The sequence below is a fragment of the Rhinolophus ferrumequinum genome, chromosome 21 (genome assembly GCF_004115265.2).
Source record: "Rhinolophus ferrumequinum isolate MPI-CBG mRhiFer1 chromosome 21, mRhiFer1_v1.p, whole genome shotgun sequence".
Taxonomy (NCBI): domain Eukaryota; kingdom Metazoa; phylum Chordata; class Mammalia; order Chiroptera; family Rhinolophidae; genus Rhinolophus; species Rhinolophus ferrumequinum.
The window spans coordinates 50,068,847-50,087,821 of NC_046304.1; the positions used below are offsets into that span (position 1 = coordinate 50,068,847).

Genomic DNA, 18,975 nt, shown 5'->3' on the forward strand with positions numbered 1-18,975 from the left:
TACCTGGGGCCAGCAGAGCCCCTGGGAGCCATGCAAAAGGCTGAGAGGTAGGTTCCCTCACCTCCCTGTGGGCTCTTTCTGTGGGTGGCCAGAGCCCAGAGAGCCACTCCTTGGGCAAGAGGGTCCAATTCTCCACTCCCCCCACCAAGAAAATGACAAACACAGGTTCCCAGTCAGACATCGAGGTCCTCTGAGGATTGACTCTGGGAGACCGAATGCCAAGCTCCCCTAATGACACGCGCCATGGCCTGACCCTCCCCTCCAAGCACAGAGAGCCAGGACATGGAGATGAGTGTTTATTGTGTAAAGAGGCCGATTGTACAGAGCAAAGATTGTACTGACACGGGGGGATGAGGGAGAGCCCGAGGCCAGAACCAGGAGGACAGAGGGGGAGGGTGCAGGGGTGGCATCCTGGCCCCCCACTACCAGTCGTCCAGGCAGTGGGTGAGGGCAGAGAGGACTGCACAGCTGACCCCTCCTCGTTCCCTTTGCCCCTATAACTGGATAACAGGGAGCCAGGCTATAGCCACTGACCTGGGAGAACATAGCAGGAGACCCTCCACACCCCACTCCAAACCCCTAAAGGCATGGGGTCCCCCAGTCTGACTTTTGCAGTCAGCCACCCCCCAGCCTCCTCCGTAAGCAGCCTGGACACACGCCTTCCTGTCGTAGGCCCTGGCATGGAGCCAGGCCTGGACCAGGTGGTTTCAGGTTAGGAGGCTCGGGCAGGCTCCCCTCATCCTGCCCAAGTGACTCAAGGGAGAGCCGGGAGAGCCCAGGGCTCCCTCTTGGGCAACCCATTAGGGCACAGTGACCTGGTGGCCTCTGGGGGTGGGCAGCACAGGAGCCGGGCGGGCACTGAGGGTCAAGACAGAAATAAGGAGGGGGAGCAGCGTGAGACGGGGGCTCTGGCTGAGGCCTGCAGCCCTGGAGACGGGAGGCTCCAGGGGGGTGGGGGCGTCCTTGGGGAAAGTCAAAGCCAGTCCCCACTGTCCCAGCTGCAAGGGGCCTCTGGGGCCTGCCACCCAGGACTCGGCCACTGCCAGCCCTAGCCCTGACCATAGTAATTTAAAGCTCAGAACGGACGGTGGGTCGGGGGCAGCATGGTGGCGCTGGCCTCCCCGGCCTCTGTCCCTGGCCGGCTCCTCCATCCTCACACCCGCTGGATCTCAAACAGCTTCACGTCGGTGTCATACCAGACAGGTGGGTCCACATTCCTGTGGAGGGGGCAGGCCGTCATGGGGTGCTGGAAGTGGGGGAGCTGCTAGGGGATGGTAAAGCCCAGACCCCTCCCTCCCTGCCGTCCCACCCTCCCCCCCTGGGCAGTGGGTACCCCCCTCAGTCAGACAGGACCACCCTGATTGACTGTCTTGATATTAGCACCACTACAGTGACGGGACCCAGAGCCGAGGTCTGTGCTGCGTCCCATTGGACAGACCCCTCAGGTGGACACCAGACGCACCCCCATGCTGGTAACTGCCCCACCCCACCCCGGGGGCCCACCTCAGATAGATGACGCCCCACATGTAGGTGCGGAACCACATGGCGGTGCCAGAGTTGGCCTGGTACTTGCGGATGAGGATGGGATGGGGCACGGGCAGCAAGCCCACCAGGGTGCCATGCTGCAGGAACCTCAGGATCTCGGACTCATCCGTCAGACCCCTGCCAGGGAGAGGGGCGTCTCCAGCATGCTCACGTGGAAAGCCCACCACGAAGGCCACCCTGGGCCCCCAAGACTCACGCTCCCGGTCACACCCCCACACAAGCCTGGACTGGCCCTCCTCCGAGCCCAGCTGCCTGCCCGCCCGCAGCCTCACTTGTCAATGCAGATCTTCTCCACCTGGGGGACCAGCACCTGCAGCAGCCTCATGATGGTCTGCAGTGGCAGCTTCGACTTCCAGGAGAGGACCTGGGGGAGGGGCCGGGTTCCTGGGGCTGCGACAGTCCTGCCCCCTGACTCAGAACTGCGGGCTCCCCCAGGCACTAAGCGTCCATGCTCACCGCAGCAAGGGCCTGGCATGGGGCCGTGCCCGTGAGCAGTGACTGCTTTTCAAGGTAAGAGCTGTGCCGTCACACTGAGCACATGCTATATGCTACAAATTGTCCCCTTGGATCCTCGAAATGGCACGGTCAGGTAGGGACATTTGTTATCCCCATGCAAGTGGCATTAGTTGTGATCTTAGGAAATACATAAGGGACTGAGCAAGTGATTCAGGGAAGGAAGCTGGAAAGGGTAATTTATTAAGAAAGTTACTGCAGCTTAACCCTGCTGTAGACAGAGGAAGCAACCAAGCCAGAGAGAGGCCAAGGTCACCCCCAGAAGGACTGGCCCTGAGGCCGGCTCCCAGGCCACTCCTTGGATTTGGACACATGCCCTTTACTGGACTGTTCCTCGGGCCAGGAGCCCCTGACCCAGCCCGCACCTGGGTGCCACCTGCCCAAACCCTCACCCACTCCGGCGCTGGGCTCCACTGCCCAGTGGCTGACGCGCTGGACAGTCGTCGCTGCTCCCGCCACACCTGGCCAGGTTCCTGGTCCCCGAGAAGGAACGGAGTGAGGAGTCAAAGGAACGGGTATAGGGTGGGGGCAGAGGGCAGAGAAGCTGCCCCTCTCCCCGGCCCCTCCCACGGCCTGGAACTTGGGAGGGCAATGAGGTCTCCCCACTGGCCCAAGTGTATGGGGGGCCTCACTCCCAACTGAGGGGCAGCCCAGCCCAGCACCCTTTGCCCTGGGCCCCAGGCCTTGCCCAGCCCAGCCCAGCCCGGTGACAGGTTTCGGGTAAAGGCCAGCCCAGCCTCAGATAAGGCTGATGGATGAGTCTGAAGGCCAAGGGCTTAAGCCCTGACCAGTAAACAAGGGAGGGGTCTGTGAAAGCCCCCTTTCCAGAGAGTCAGCTGGGTGTCTGCCCCTCTGCTGCAGGCGACCTCAGAGTGCCCTGGCGGGGTACACACCACAGAGGCCAGGGAGGAAGGGAACACCTAGTCACACCCCACTCCAGGAGTCCCCAATACCCACCTCCTTGGCTGGGCTGCCATCTGCTGAGCTCTGCTGGGACGCAGGCTCTAGAGATCGCAAGGTGCCGTCCTCTGACACCTGGGACTTCTCTGTCAGCTTGTCAATGCCTGGAGGGGCCCAGGTGAGTGTGAGGACACCTGCCCAGTGCTTCTGCTAGACAGCGTCTCCACTGGGCCAGGCCCCCTCGGGGCTCCCTCCTTCCTCCACCCACTTTAGAGATGCTGTGTCTGATCCCCCAATAAGCCCACCCCTGCTCCCATCCTTTCCAGAGCCATAGCCAGGCCTGAGGCTTGGTCCCCCCATGAAACTTCCCTCCTGGGCCCCCCCCATATCTCCAACCCCATCCATCTCCTCAGTTTTCCAACTCACGCCATTTCTTTTTCCAGAGATGGGGGTGACACCCTAAAGACCCTGCCCATCCCCCAGCCATGCCAGTATCCACACCCCCTGCCACCTGCCAGTGCCAGACCTGGGGTAGCCACCAGGCTGGTCTTGAGCGTGCCTGGCTCGGCGGGGGCAGCAGGGCGGGAGCCCTCCATGGAGGCACCCTCCTGCGAGCCAGTGCGAGACAAGGGCTCGGGCGCCCGGCGGCGGCGCTGCAGCGCCTTGTGGATGGTGGGCGGGTCAGTGGGCAGGTTGGCCAGCTGGTGGAAGACACTGCGCTTCCGGATGATGGCGTACACGAGGTTGGAGTTGCCTGTGGGAAGGGAGCACGCCTCGCCTCAGGAAGGACCCTTGACATCCCCTCCACCTAGTGGGCTTTCTGGGAGGCGGAGTTTGGAAGACGGGAAGGTATCGACCCCAGGGAAAGGAGATGCGCCCAAGAGAGGTAGCTGGGGCAGGACTGGCACCCGGCGGTGTGTGCCAACTGTGGCTACACCAAGATGTTACCTTTCTGGAAAGGACTGGAGTGAGCTCCCCTGAGCCCCTCCCTGGTACCTTCCAGGCCCCCTCCCAACCCCGCACTACGGGGTAACACTTGGCAAAGTGGGGCTGGCCCAAAATATCAGTGTCCGTGTCCACACCACGCGAGTTGCTCAGTATTCTGATTTGTCTCCCTGAACCAGGTCACCAGGGAGAAAGAGGTGTCCCTGTGCTTCCTTGGCGCTGAATTCCCTCAGCTCCGAGGGAAGACACAGATGCCTTCCATGCCTGGTCCACCTGTGTGGTCCTTGCTTCTCACCACACTGCTCTGCTTTCAGGTCAGCGTCTCACCCCAGGGCCTTTGCATATGTTGCCTCTCCCTGAAATGCTTTTTGACCTCCACCCACCCTCCTTCACCCCTCATTCATGTGTAAATTTTACTTATTTTGGAAATAATAATACAAGAACTGCTAATATTTAAGTCTCCAGGCACTGTGCTAAGTGCTTTTTGTAGATTCTTTTACTTAACCCTCCCGACAAGTTAACCCTTACTTAACCCTCTGAGATAGGAGGCCTCTTCGTACTGTTGTTATGACCATCTCACAGCTGAGGAAACTGAGGCGCAGAGAGGCGCAGAGAGGTTAAATTATGTGCCCACAGCCACAAAGCCAAGAAGAGGCAAGTCCCTAAGTGACACCAGGAAGCCCAGCGTCTGTGACACCCATTAGGGTCATACCACTCACATCTTCCCTGTCATCCGGTGGAGATGACCTGTCTGGGTGACCATCTGTTTAAAGCCTCCTTCCATGACTCCATCCCCAGCTGTGAGCTCCATGGGTCAGGGAGCGCTCTCCTTTGTTCTCTACTGCCTTCCCCGCACCCAGCATGGGGCTTGGTACATTGCATGTGCTCAATAAATGTACACTGGACAAACTGGGGGGCAGAAGGCTATGCCCCCTTAGACGAGAAGGTGTCCTCGTCCACTGCCCGCCCTGGTTCCTGCCCCTGAGGCCAGGCCAGGGGCTTGGGCCATTGCCTCACCATCAAACTGGTACTGAATGATGTTGTTGAAGACCTCCAGGAGGAAAAAGACCAGATGGTGGTTCTGGGCGGCAGAGAAGAGGAACCAGGTGGTGGAGAAGGCCTCCAGCAGGTGCAGCAGCTTGTTGGCAGCCACCATGGAAAGGCTCTTGAGGTAGGGGGACACTGCAGGGGAAGGCTCGGCTCACTCCTAGGGCCCAACCAGCCGTCCCTGCACATCCTGGCCTGGGCAGGACAAGATGTTCCCCCTCCCAAGCCTTCCCTGCCCCCTACCAGTCAAGTCCCTGAAAAGCCAGGAAAACCAGACCCCCAGAAGCCAAGGCCACACTGGCCATGCCTTCTGTGGAGCCCCAGGTAGCAGTTGAAGCTCCACCTTTGTCCCTCCACTGTGTGGACAGCTGTACTGTTTAGAAAACCACTCACACATGCCATCTTGCCCACTCATCCCCACACCTCTGAGCAGGAGGCAGGACACAGATGAAACCATCCCCATTTTACAGATGAGGAAACTGAGGTTCAGGGAAGTTCATAAACTTGCCCAAAGTTCCCCAGTTATAATATGATTGTGCAGGGATACAAACTCCGGATCTTTAGGTCTTTCTAGAATATCAAACTGATATTCTCCATATGATTAAATACATGTGTTTTGCACAGCCTGTGCTGTCTTGTTCACACATGCATTCTCAGAGCTGGCCACACTTACCCAGTGCTCGGTTAAGAGTGGAGGGATTGACCCAGTGAGTCAACAAGTAAGGGAAGGCCCCAGAACTCACAGTCCAGCTGGAGGCCTCAAAGGCCGGCCCTGTACCACCCCACCCACTCTGGAGTCAAAAGGAGACCACAGAGAAGTCAGCCCCTCCTGTCTAGGACCATGGTCTCCAAAAGGCCACCACTGAAGTCATCCTGCCTCAGCTGGCTGCCACGCCCCTTGCTGGGCCCAGTTCCCCAATCGGAGCCCCCGCCTCTCTCAGGCCAGCTGTCTGCAGTCCTCATTGCTGGGCAGGTCCTATCCCAGCACCCAGAGCCGCGTGCTCCAAACCCCTACACTGGCCAATACAATAGCCACAGCGACATCTGGCCCTTAAGCTCTGAACCAGGTGGCCCTAACTGATACGTGCTGCACGTGTGAAACACACACGAGATGGTGAAGACTGAATGAGAAAAAGAATATACACTATCTCAATAATTTTTTATACTGGTTACATGTTGAGATGATGGTATTTTGGATATAGTGGATTAAATAAAATGTTATAAAATTATTGTCGTCTGCTTCTTTTTTTGGTTTTTGCTTGTTTGTTTGTTTGGTGGTGGTTGTTTTAAAGTGGCTACTAGAAAATTGATCAGTACATAGTGGGGCTGCCCTTACTGGACAAGACCGGTTTGAACCAGGGAGTGGGCGGCAGGTCAGCCTGTGGCCTGGCGCCACCTGGTGGTGAGCATGGGGAAGGCGGGCTGTGGGCCCCTTACCGTTGACCACGATGGTGAGCAGACAATCGAAGAGGGGCTGCAGCCTCTGGTGCCCGCTGGTGATGATCTTGTGGAATACCTGTGCGGGGAGGCCGAGGGGCAGCCATGGGGTCCCCTCCACCTCCAGATTCAGCGAAGAGGACGTCACCCCCACGCCTCCAGGTGCCCCCTTACCACAATGAGCAGGTCGGCATGGGTACCGGTGAAGACGGGGATGTCCATTGGCACGCGCACTGAGTAGGGTTTGTTCAGCCGCACCCCAAAGTTCCGCTCCCCGCTCAGAAGCAGCAGGATGAAGACACCAATGTGCATCAGGCCCACCCGAGCTGCAGCAGGTGGCATGGGAGGGGTCACCACGCCGGGTGGGGAGGGAAGGAAGGGCGACCAGGGCAGGGACCCATTTTGGGCGCGGCGGAACTGAGAAAAGCCCTTCCTGGGAGGTCAGGGCACCAGATCTGAGCTCCTGGGAGGGGGACAGACTAGCTGGCCCTGCCCCTCTTCCAGGAACCCCCCATTCTATGCCCCCCAGCTGTGTCCCCCATCCTATACCCTCCCCAGCTTACACTGATCTGCTCGAGCATCATTAAGGAAGTAGAGGATGGGGACCAGGATGTCCAGCACGTCACTGCTCTTCAGCACAAAGAAGAGGAATTTCTGGGGGGAGGGGAAGGGAACAGGTAGGCGGGTCAGAGGGAGGGGCAGCTCTGCCCCACCCTCTCCCCTTCCTGGGAGTCTCCCCAGACCTCGGGCTATGCAGAATGGCCTCTCCCCATTTAGGGGCAGACCAGTGCCCCCAGGCTGGGCCCCTGCAGCCAGCCCACCTTGTTGAAGTCACAGAGCTTCCAGAAAAGGACTAGCAGCTCCTGGTGGAACTGGATCTTCTTGGTGGAGTTGGGCAGGTAGGTCTGGAGCAGGGGGTTGGAGAGCAGCCGGGCTATGCCCTTGAGGATGAACTGGAAGTCCTGGGGTGGGAGGGGAACAGGGGCCTGTCCAGTCCATCTCCCTGCAACTCCAGCTTCTGGGGCCAAGCCCCCCACAAATGCCTCCTCACTCCCCCAGAGCCTGACCCCACCCTGAGAGTCTGAGGGGCCCAGATTCCAACGTCATCAATAGCTGTCTTGGGGGAAGCCCCTCGGGAAGGTGAGTCCAGGGCTGGCCTGGAGGCGCCCCTTCCCCTCCGCCAAGAGGGGTCATTCACTGAGCACTTACTACACCCTGGGATGTGCTCTCAATTAATCCTCACGGAAGCAACTACTGTTCCCACAGCTACAGCTGCAGAACTACTGTTCCCACAGCTACAACTACTGTTAAAGCTGCAGAGCTTAGAGCTTTGGAATCTCATAACTGTGCACCCAAAGTCACAAGACACATCAACTTGGGTCTCCCTGGCCTTTAAGTCCACTGTCATTTTGAAATGACCTCCCCGGACATTGGGAGAAACTTGATGCTAGAGCACCTCCTCCTGGAAGCCTTTCCAGTTATGGTCACCCAGTTCAGGGCATCAGCCCTTTCCAGCATCTCAAAACCGTCTCAATCCTACTGTCACTATTTTACCTTGAGTAGCCCTGAGTCCATGGGGACCATGGTTCCTTTATGTAGGGGTCAGGACTCCCCCACCCATCTCATCTGCCTCCCCTCACCCCCCTGCAAAGCTATAATCGCTGTGGGATGGGCAGCTAGAATCCACCAGAGCAAGAGCAGTGTTCGACTCACCTCCTCGCGGTGGATGCGGGACAGGTAGTTCACAAACAGGTTCTCGGGCCCTGGAGGCTGCCAAGGGTGGAGCGGGGGTGAGCAGGTGCCCCTACCCTCTGCCCCTACCCAGGCCTAGGTGCTGGCAGCAGTGCCTCCTTGACCTCAGATAGCCCCAGGCTCACCACTGGGTGGGTGCCCACTGGATACCCCTTGCCCAGCTCTGCTGGAGGGAATGCCACCCACCCAGAGGCCGGCAGGACCCCTGCTCTCGCCCTCCTGTCCTTACGTCAGCATCATCCATGGCAGTGCCTGTGGTGGTGCCATCCACTGTGGGGCTGGTGCTGGTGGCGCTGTCATGGTCCAAGGTGACGATGAGCACCTGGACAGCCTCCTCCACCAGGGGTTCCCGGTAGTCGGAGAAGAGCAGGTGGTTGTAGGGGATCCCGTAGCCCACAGGGTCATAGGCACACACGGTGTTGAGGAGAGAGGTGAATAGGGGCAGGGCGTGTCTGCAGTGGGAGAGGAGCAGCGGGGCTGCAGAGATGCCACCGGGCGCTCCGTCCATCCACCCCAGCCACATGGAAGGGTCAGCCACCCCCTCACTCAACACATGGTTCTGCCAGGCCTGGGCTGGGGCTGGGGGCTGGGGAGCAGAATCAGGAGCTCATCCCTTCCTGAGTAGGACTCCTGCTTGTGCTTGCCTGCATCGGGGACCTGCACCAGGCTGGGCTGAGGGCAGGAGGAATTTATTACCAAGAGTAGGAGGGCCAGTCAGGAGCGGCTCTTTGGAGGAAATCATGTCCACACCCCTTCATTTCCCCCCAGAGGCGAAAGCCTACCCTTCTTTTATTAGTTTTTTAAATGACTATTTTGTAGAGGTTCATAGCAAAACTGAGGGAGGTACAGAGACTTGCCACATACCCTCTGCCCCACACATGCACAGACTCCCCCATTTTGTTACAATAGATGAATCTACGTGGACACAACATAACCACCTAAAGTCCAGAATTTCCTCATAGATCACTCTTGGCTGGGACAAGTGTATAATGACATACCCCCAGGTTTTTGAGGGGCACGTACCCTCCCTCAGAGCTTTAGGGAAGGGGCTGGAGGCCCACAGGGAGGTGGGCTTCCCTTCAGGAAACGGAGCACACGCTCAGTCCCCTAGATCCCAGGCCACAGAATGACTCCATTCTGAGATCTGTAAGATGTCAGGGTTCAAGCTCCTCATCTTACGGATGAGGAAACTGAGACCCCGAGAGGTTAAGTGAGTGGCAAGGTGTGGCCGTTTGCCTGATAAGCCTGGTGAGAAAGAAAACTCTGGCCAGCTTTCGACTGTGGCTGGTGGAAGGAGTCACCTGGGTTCCCTTCTCTTCTGGGAAGAAAAAGGTTGGGCGGGAGGCCAGGAAAACCTGCAGGATGAGGCCTGCCACGTGGGCATCAGAGTTTGGAAGTAAGAGTGAACCAGGACCCTTAGGAGCACTGACTCCTGCGCTGGGCACAGCTGGAGCTGCACAGCTGGAGTGCGTGTATCTGCTCCAAATACTCAATCCTGCCATGTGACACCTCGTTGTACCCATATGAGCCTCTATAGTCCATGAGCACCCCATTTCAGCCGGGGATTCCCCATTCTTCAGGGTGTTCATTATGTCCCCTCCCCAACCCACTGTCTAAACTGCACTGCTTAGACAGTACAAGCAACTTGTTGCTCCTGAGAGCTTAAAACGTGACTGGTCCGAATTGAGATGTATCGTAAGTGTAAACTACACATCTGATCTTGAAACCTTAGCATGAAAAGGGAATGTAAATCATCTCAAAAAATTTACATATTGATTACATGTTACATGCTAATATTTTCAATATAGAATATATTGGATTATGTTGAACATATTATTAAAATTAATTTCACCTGTTTTGTTTTTACTTTTTTACTGTTGACACAAGAAATGTTTAAATTGCAAATGTGGCTTGCATTATATTTCTATTAGATGAAGGACCCAGGCACAGGTCCCCCAGAGCCCCGCAATGGGACATTGGACAGCGCTGGCATAAGGTGTGGCAGTCTAGTTACAGGTCATCACCACCAGAGGGCAGCATCTCCCCTCAAATAGTAAGACTTAAGGCTGGAGAGTGGCCTCAGCTCTGAGCTGCCTGGAACAAGAGGGAAGAGAATGGAAAGAAAGGCCAGGCGCCCCTCACCTGTTCTCCGTGGAACAAAAGAACTGCACCCACGGGTTGGTGCTGCCACTGTCCGGAGCCGGGGGCAGGTACATGGCCTCAGAGAAACACGTCAGCAGCAGCTTAAGCAGCTCCATCCTTGGGGAGGGATGATTATCGGAGGGGGTTCAGTACCTGAGGACCTCAGTTCTCCTCTAGGAGGGCCCCTCTGCCCAGCCCCAGCTCAAGTCCATGAAAAGAAATGACCTCATTTTATCCCTGTGAGGCTAAAGTTGGGTCATGAGTGGGCAGGGTCTCTGTAAGAACCCAGGCATGTTTCCCTCTCTAAGCTGTTCAGGGGCAGGCCTGGGGTCCAGCTATGCCATGGGCTCTGGGCCCAAGAGAGCTCACCGGTTCATGTCGTGGATGTAGTTGGGCTGGGGAGAGTGGGCGAAGCCCACGCCAGCCTCCCAGATGTATTCACAGCTATCTAGGGAGTGGATGTCCTCCGCTGAGTCCTGGGGACGGGGTCAGGGAGAGATCAGGCTGGTGGTGGCCAACCCAAGCCCCCTGCCATTCCCAGGGGTAGATACCGTCATATTATCCCAAAACGCCCCAGGTGCTAATGCCCAAGGGAAGAAATGAACGTTCTCAACCTCTTAAAACCTCATATTTCTTCAGTCTAGTTCTTTTACTTGCTCAGTCTAGTTTGAGACAGGTGGAGAGAGCCAGGGAGGGAGGGGAATGGAATTGGGTGCCCCTGGTGGTACGTGGAAGTGAAGAGCAGAGAACACTCAAGGTCGAGTCCATGGGCCCACGGCAAGGGAAAGGGCCAAGCCCCACACCCCACCCACCACCCAGGCAAAGACAATGGGAACCTGTGCCCAGCCTCCCGGATGCAGGGGGCAGGGCCAGGCACCATCTGGCTCCTCTCCAGCTGTGCCAGCCGCCACCCCCTTCCCGGGACCAGGCGTGCCAGGCAACCCAGCCTTCCCCGAACAGCCTCTGCCCTCACAGCATCCTGCCCAAGGGAACTTCAACCAGCCCCAGCCCAGGACCAGAGCCCTCCCCAGTCCAGGGGTGGGGGTCGGGGGGCTCTCACCACAGTGCTCCTCCGATGGCTCTGGACAGTGAACTCTGGGCAGAAGAGCAAGTCGGCGACGGCCAGGAGCAGGGACTCGGCCAGGGGGCGAGCATTCTCGTCGTCGTCCTCTCCCTGCTTGGGACAGAGCACCCAGAGGCCAGCTCAGTGGTAGCTGGCCAAGGAGAGGTGGCCCCAGGACCTAGGGGGCGGGTGGAGGATGGGGTCTGAGCCCAGGCAGGCTCTGTGGGCAGAGGGATGAAGGAAGAGGCAGGAGAAGGAAAAGGAAGTGGACTCCCAATCACCCCAAACCTCCCAAGGCAGAAGGGGACATCGTGGTGAATGGAACCGGGAACAATGAGGAAATCTCCCATTGACTGGGAGGGGACAGGCCGTATCCCCTAAACTCTGGAGCCTCAGCCCCTAGGCCAGGTGCCTAGAGATAAACCCAGGGAGGGGGTGGGTGAGAGAGGGAAAGCTCTCTGCCTGCTCCCATCTTTGCCCAGCTGGAGGAGCAGGGACCCCTGTGGGAGAGGAACCCAGGGCTCAGGTTGCAGGAGTTGAGCCCCACGCCTCCTCCCCTGCACTTCCTAAACCCCAGGAGAGGTTTGGAGGAATGTGACTGGACCTGGACCTGGTCTTCTCTCTCCCTGTCCCCACAACTCCACCTCCCACCAGCCCTGCCCAGCCCAGCCCACAGACCCCTCCACGCCCTGCCCCGGGCACTGTAGACCAGAAGAAGCCCCTCCAGTCGGGGTCCTCAAAGATGTAGGGCAGCACTCGGGTGAGAAGCCGGCTGCAGTTCAGGACAATTTGCTTCTCCTTCTCCGAATGGCAGCCGCTCTCGGCTCCCTGCACCAGCTTCTCGACAGCCTGTGGGATGGAAGGTTGGGGAGTGGGGCCCTGGCACTTGGGGTCAGGATGGGCACCCCAGGCTCCAGAGGGGGAGAGGCAGCAGGGCCCCAGGTAGAGGCTCTACCCCACAAGGCTACCCCTCCACATAGGGTCAGCCAGCCCAGGTGGACGGGACGTGGGCCAGAGAGCAGCCTAGACCATCAAGGAGTGAGAGCCCAGCCCACCCCTCACTAGCTGAGACCTTGCTAAGTGACCACCCGTGAGCCTCAGTTTCCTCATCTGTAAAATGGTGACACTAATAGTACCAACAGCAGAGGGTGAGCTAAATGAGCTGACCTGTGGAAAGTATTCAGCAAGGTGCGGCCCGGAGGAAGTCCTCACAAATGGCGGCTGCCATGATCACTTCCCCAGAACCCAGAGCCCAGGGGGACCAATGCGTGAAGCCTCAGGACTGCCCACACCTGGGTGGGTGGGATGTCCAGGGTGCCTGCCTTCTGAGACCACAGGGCTAGGCCAGCTTCAGCCTCCCTAAAGGGGGTGGTAAATGGCTCAGCTGGGAGTAGCCGTAAGGAGCTGGGCACCCCTCACCTTGTAGCACAGAGTGGCCAGGTTGGAGGGTGACTCCTCCCGCACGGCCCGGATCTCTGCCGCCGGCACCAGTGCAAAGACATCCTGTACTGAGGTGGCTGTGTTTGCCCAGAATTGGTCCCAAAAGGCGTCATCAGTGGCTTCCACGGGCTGTGGGAGAACCCAGTGTCCAGAGTTGCACAATCCCTTACCAACAGGCCCAGTTTGCCCAACCTTGTGCCAAGGAAGCCTCCGAGAGGGAAGCCACGGCCCCTCTATTCCATCCTTGCTGGTGCCCAGAAGTATTCCTACATAGGGGTCAGCCTTCAGCCACTATGAGCCCCAGCCAGCACAGGCAGGATGGCGACACATGGCACGGATGGTCAGGGGTCAGCTGGGCACTGACTGAGTTCAGCAGCCAAAGCCCAATCCAGCCCCTGAGGGACTGTGTGACCCTGGGTAAGTCACCCTCCTCCTTTGGCCAGGCCTCCTCACCTAGGGACTTCCCCAGGCCACACCACTAGGATAAGTGCCCAGCGACCAGACCAGGCTGCGCTCCTCCCTCTTGGAAGAAGACAAGAGCATGTGCTCGTTGCCAATCACCAGAGCTATCCCCCCGGCCACAGCCTCCACCCTTCCCCGGCACACCCAACAGATGTCAAATCTAAAGGAGCCAACCCCGCAGCTCTCTGACCGCACCTGCTCTTCCAGGTGCCTACCGGCGCTACAGTTTAGGTCACTCTTGCCAGGGCCCCACCTCCAAATTTACCTCCTCAGTTCAGCCTCCACACTGCCCACAACCCACATTCAAAGCACAGCCCCAAAGGCATAGCTCCCTCAAAAAAGACTTTTAGGGCTCCCCACTGCCTGCAGGATTGAATCCAGACTTCAACCAGTCAGCCAAGATCTTACCTAAACACACCTACCTACGTGCATGCACATCTGCATTTACTATCCCTACGACACAACCCTGCCTTATCTTCCCTTTGTCTTTGCTCAGACTGTCCCCTCTTTCCAGCATGCCCACCCCTCCTAACACAATCCAAAGGCCCCCGGTCCTATTGAGGTAATATGTCTTCAACACATTTATGCCTTTTGAATAACAGAGGCAACCAGTGTGAATCATAAACTCCACTTCTAGAAATTGTCCTAAGTAAATGATCGGAGATGTGCCTGGATAAGGATGTTTACTCAAGTGTTATTATTGACAAAAGCAAAAAGTTGGGATGACCTAAATAACCAACGATCCGGGATGCTTAGAAAGCTAAGGTATCCCCCACAAAGAATGAAAGCCCAATAAAGGCTCAGGGTGTAAAGCCAAAAAAGAAAAAAAGAAAGGAAGTCAAGGCACATTCATACAATGACATAATATGCAGACACTAGAATCATGTTTTCAAAGAATATTAAAGAATGGAAAATGCTTACACTGCAGTGTTATGTGAAAGACAAGATATAAAACTATGGGATGGTCACAATTTTGTGTGAAATAGTAAAAGCCTAGAAGAAAATGGCAGAATGTTAACAGCAATGATCTTTCTGGGTGGTTTTTATTTTTTTCTCTATTTTACTGTAAGCGCAGTATTACCATTTTTTCCCTTTTGCATGTTCATCTGTCGAGGGGCCAGGGTGTCCAGGTACTGTTACCCTTCAGAAAGCACTTCCTGCAAGAGACCTTCCCCATTGCTCCAATCAACCTAGGCTTTTCCCTTCTCTGAAAGGGCTGATAAAGGGCCCTGCCATCACTACCAATCCATATGTAATATATGCGTTACTCTTATCATCGGAAATAAATAGATATATTGTTAAGAAATAATTCAGTTCTCTGAAGCCACTTCTTGCAAGAAGTCTTCCGAGCGCCAGACTGAGGGGCTTGCTCCCACATTGGAGCCCTGCTCCCACCCCTCAGGCACTCATCACAGTCCCTGATTCCATGGGTGTCAGTGTACTTACATCCAGGCCCCATGAGGCTACCAGCCCCTCTTCCCTGACCTCCCAATTGAGGCTTATAGCAGATGTTCAGCCAATATTTGTTCAGCTAAAGGCTCTAATTAGTCCTAGACAAGCCGTCAGCCCAGTCAGCTGAAGGCCAGCAGGACTGTTCAAATTTAGGGCTTGGGTCGCAGGCCATGCCGAGGGCCAGGTGTACCCTGGCCCACTCTCCAGGCAACGCCCCCATCTGAGCTTCAGGGCAGTGTGGTCTTGGCCCTCTGGACAGGCCTGGCACCAGGGCCTGCTCAGTTCCAAAACTGGTAGAGCGAGTTAGCTGGGGGAGAGGAACAAGGCCAAAGGAGGGGCCTGGGCTGGGGTTTGCTGGCCCTCAAGCCCTTAGCCAGGACAGCTTCTGACACTCACTGGGGTCCAAGGGTATCATATCCCAGTGTGGGTGGCTGGGGGGGTGGAGAAGGACATCCCCAAAAACATGCAGAGTCCGCACCCCAATCTGGGAGCGCCTCTGGGAGCCCCTATCTCTATACTTTCCCCACCTCCCAGGTAGCCGTTACCCCCTTAAAGGGGCTAAAACTCATTAGAGCACAAAGTGGACTCACCTCTGACCTAAGTCGTCAGGCAAGTGTCCCCAGGGTAGCCCAGCCTGGAAACTAAGGAAAGTCCCAGCTATGGGAGCTGGCCTTGAACTTCAAGAGACTTTCACTTCCGCCAAATGGGCCTCCTCTCCTGGTCCCGCTGTGGCTTGGACACTTCAATTTGGTGACCATTACCTGACCATATCAGGTTAGCCTGATGCTACAGGTATTGGCCAGGATCACGGGGGCCTCTTAGGCTTCTGAGGGGCAGGACGTGGCTTAGCTCCTGCTTCAGTTACCCCAGCTGGGCTCCATCCAACCCAAGGAAGCTCTAAAATCTGAGCCAGTTTCTTCAAAAGTATTTTTGCTGGAGGTGGGCTGGTCTCCACAGACACTGAGCTACCCTGGTGGGAAACCCGGTATTCCTACCCTAGCTGTCAGGACCTGCTCAGGCCAGACCCCCCCACAGGCCTGGGGGACCAGCTGCACCTTTTGAACCTCTCTGGGGAGAGGAGGGAAGGACCAGCAGTGCTCCAGCCTGCTAAAGGTGACCTGTTCTGGAAGACTGTGTTACCACAGCAGGACTGTGACCATGGTATTCATACACACATACATGCACACACATGTAAACATGGACCTACCAAGTCTCATCTGGCTGATGGCAGAGAACCTCCAAACAGCCAGGCTCTAAAAGAGGGTCTCAGGTCCATGAATGTGCCTCCTCCAGGGCCCCACCCACCTGGGAAAGGCTCAGGAAACACAGCCCAATCTGCTGGCCCTCAGGACCAAGGTCAGGCCCAGCCCAGGGCAGGAAGAAAACAGGATGCAGTGCAGGAAGGTCGGGAAGGCCCAGCAGAGACAGCTCGGGCCCAGGCCATGGCAAAGGAGCTGGGTCAGCTTGTCTGCTGCTCAGAGCAAAACTAAAACTCCGTGTTCACAGCACAGCCTCTGAGGACCTGGGACTGAGGACGCCCGGAATCTCCTGGGGGCCACTGAGTGGCAAAGTCTGCAATGATCACCTGGGATCTGCTCCTTACTCCCAAACTGTCCAAGCCAGGTTACTACACAGGGCCCGAGGCTTCAGGCCCTGGGGTTCTTTCCCTCCATGTGGCCCAGGGCCCCTCCCACCTGCAAGGTCCCAGAGCTCCCTGGAAGGAGGCTCAGGCTGGTCTCTGGCTCAGACCCTGTTCTAAGCCAACTCACTGTAATCAGGCTCCTCAGGGAAACTGGACAGCACCACCACAGTCAGCTCCATCACGGTATTTGGGGGAGAGGGACTGGAGCAGGTAGGAATCTAGTCCACCCAGATCCTCTGGGACCTAGCTGAGCTGGTCCTGCTGGCCCAACAAAGGACCCTGGCAGCTGAGCCAAACCCTGTAGTTTATTTCTCCAACAAGGTGTTTCCCTCTGAAAGTAGGTAAACACAGGAGCCTCCCTCCCTCCCCTTCTGTGGCCCCACATCGAAGGGCTGGCCCACCTGCCCCCCACAGACCGAGAAGCCCCATTCCATGTCAGAACTAACCAGGAGCCATGGGGGAAACGGTGAGAAGTAAGGTCTGATTTCTCTCAAATGCCTTTCAGCTGGAGCTGGACTCCAGAGGCCCTGGGCACTTGCTGGCTCCTGACCTTTCTCTCATGGGAATGAGAGAGGGTGGGACCAGCAGTCTGGCCTCTGGAGACCAGCTGGCTGTGGGGAAACGGTTCCCTTGATCCCACTCTAACTGCCAGGAGCAAGAGAGAGCCCGGGGAGCCGCAGCATGGGAGTGGGAGTGGAGGTAAGAGGCAAGTCCTGGATGGCAGCAGAGCAGCATGTCCTGGCTCCCTTGAAAGTGGGGGATCTGGAAAGTCAGGGCATAGACTTAGTTCAAGGGGGGAGGAGAGAAGGGGTGGGCAAGGAAGCAGCCTTGCTGAGGCCAGGTCCTGCTTGTTGGGGCCAAGGAGATGGCCTCTGTGCCACGTGTAGACTCCGGAACGTGCAGCATGGACTATGCTGCAAGATCCCAGGCCCCACTCAGCAGGCCAAGGGCAATCTGGAGGTTTCTCGGCCCTGACCCAGACAACGGAGGGTACTGCAAGCACAGCCGTCCCCACCGCTGGGCCTCAGAGAAGAAGCCCCCTGCAGCGGGAGTCCCAGCTGGGAGACTGGACCCCACAGGCCTGGGAACAGGTTCCGTTGCCAGGCTGCCGCACTGCCCGCTACTCTTTGCACGTCCCCAGGCAGACCTGGGCCTTCCTAGCTGTGGGCATCGACCTGGGCCCAGCGAGGCCCCTGCCGCCGCGCACCAGCTGTTTCTCCGACCCGGGAGGGCGCGGGCCGGGCTTTGTTTGCGTTGAGTCAGCCGGGTCTGTGAGTCCGGGACCCGCGGGCACCAACGGGCAGGAGAGGATGAGGGAGGCTAATGGGTGGGTGGAGACGAGGAGAGGCTAGAGATGCAGGGCTGGAGGGGCGGAGGGGGTGGGGGAGGGACAGGGGGCGGACAGCGGCGGCGCCGGCTCGGGAAGTAGGCACACGTCAGCCTAAGGTGGCAGCAGCGGCTGCGGGGAGGATGTTCCCGAGAGAGGAGGCTGGAGATGGGGAGGCTAGGGCTCGGGATGGAGCCTGGGGCACAGGCCAAGGGATTCGGCTCCGGCCCTGGCCTCAGTGTCACCCTACAGGCAAGCCGGTCCCCCCATTTCAGGGCAAGCCAAGTTCGCGCACCACCCCCTGCCCCCGGCCCTGCCCAGCAACCAGCCCTGCAGGTGGGTGGGGAGGCTGGGGCCCCGGGCGCACCTGCGTCTTGGTGGTGAGCTGGATCACCGCCTTTCGGAAATTCAGCTTGGAGTCGGCCGACCCCATACCGTTGGAGCCCGTTCCGGCCGGGCCCCGACCCCGACTCCCGCCCCGGCCTGGGTTTGGGATCCAGCTCCAGCTCCGCGGCCCCCGCTGCTCTCGCAGGAGCAGAGCCGCACACCCCGCCCGCTAGCCCGGCGCCGGCCCCGCCCCTTCTTGGCTCCGCCCCGTCAGGCTCCGCCCTCCCGACACCTGCCGCGTTCCTCATGGTCCACTCCTGGCCCACAGATTCTGCCCTTCCGACCCAAAGCTGCCGCACGCCCTTCTCATCCTGACCCAGTGCCTCTGCGCCCTTCCTTCAGCGTCCTAGCGTTGTCCCTGCTCCACTCCCCCATTTCCATCCAGCCCCAGGGCCCACAACCCGCCCAGCCTTCCGTCCCCGCCCCCATCCTCACCATTGGTCCCCACGCCATCACTGGGTCCACACTTTCTCAGCCAGCCCATTCCCTTGGGTTTCTTCCTCGTCAATCCCTGTCCAACTTTTTCTTTTTTTCCCTGAGCATCTGCTCTCTTGGTTCCCCTTTTTCTGACCTGTCAAACCCACATGTCCAGACAGCCCCTGGCTCAGCCATTCGCTCTGCGGAAGGGAAGCTGACTTAGTGCCCCTGCTCCAGGAAAGCAGCTCCCGGCCTGATGACGGCGGGAGGTCCTTCCGGGTCCCACAACTCCTTTCTGGATGCCTGCCTTCCATGAAAATCCTTTTAGGTCCATCAATTTCAACAAATGTGTTGAGGGATTGACATTTAGCAACATTGTGTCAGGCACAGGGGCATAGGGGCTGAAATCACAGTATCTGCCTTTTATGAGCCGTTAGCTAGGGAGAGAATCAAGAAAGTAATCAGCCATGGTTCAACCCAGTGAGGCTTTGATAAAGGCAGATT

At 57.8% G+C, this 18,975-nt stretch overlaps 1 protein-coding gene across 2 annotated transcripts; it reads right to left on the reverse strand.

Annotated features, from left to right (window-relative positions):
* Positions 1-147: 147 nt before the first annotated feature.
* On the reverse strand, positions 148-18,232 carry HID1 (HID1 domain containing). Of its 2 annotated transcripts, XM_033091134.1 has the most exons (19): positions 18,035-18,232; positions 12,764-12,913; positions 12,023-12,193; positions 11,342-11,455; positions 10,651-10,757; positions 10,282-10,398; positions 8,369-8,591; positions 8,101-8,157; positions 7,209-7,349; positions 6,951-7,041; positions 6,562-6,713; positions 6,388-6,466; positions 4,921-5,085; positions 3,485-3,712; positions 3,016-3,122; positions 2,451-2,531; positions 1,818-1,909; positions 1,504-1,662; positions 148-1,217 (listed from the first exon to the last, which is right to left on the reverse strand). In XM_033091134.1, the coding sequence occupies exons 1-19, from the start codon at positions 18,098-18,100 to the stop codon at positions 1,154-1,156; spliced, it is 2,364 nt and encodes a 787-aa protein (XP_032947025.1). In that variant the 5' UTR covers positions 18,101-18,232; the 3' UTR covers positions 148-1,153. The 2 variants fall into 2 exon arrangements, with proteins under 2 accessions (XP_032947025.1, XP_032947026.1); XM_033091135.1 differs by lacking the exon at positions 148-1,217 and having other exon boundaries at positions 1,521-1,662; positions 2,455-2,531.
* Between the last annotated feature and the right edge of the window lie 743 nt (positions 18,233-18,975).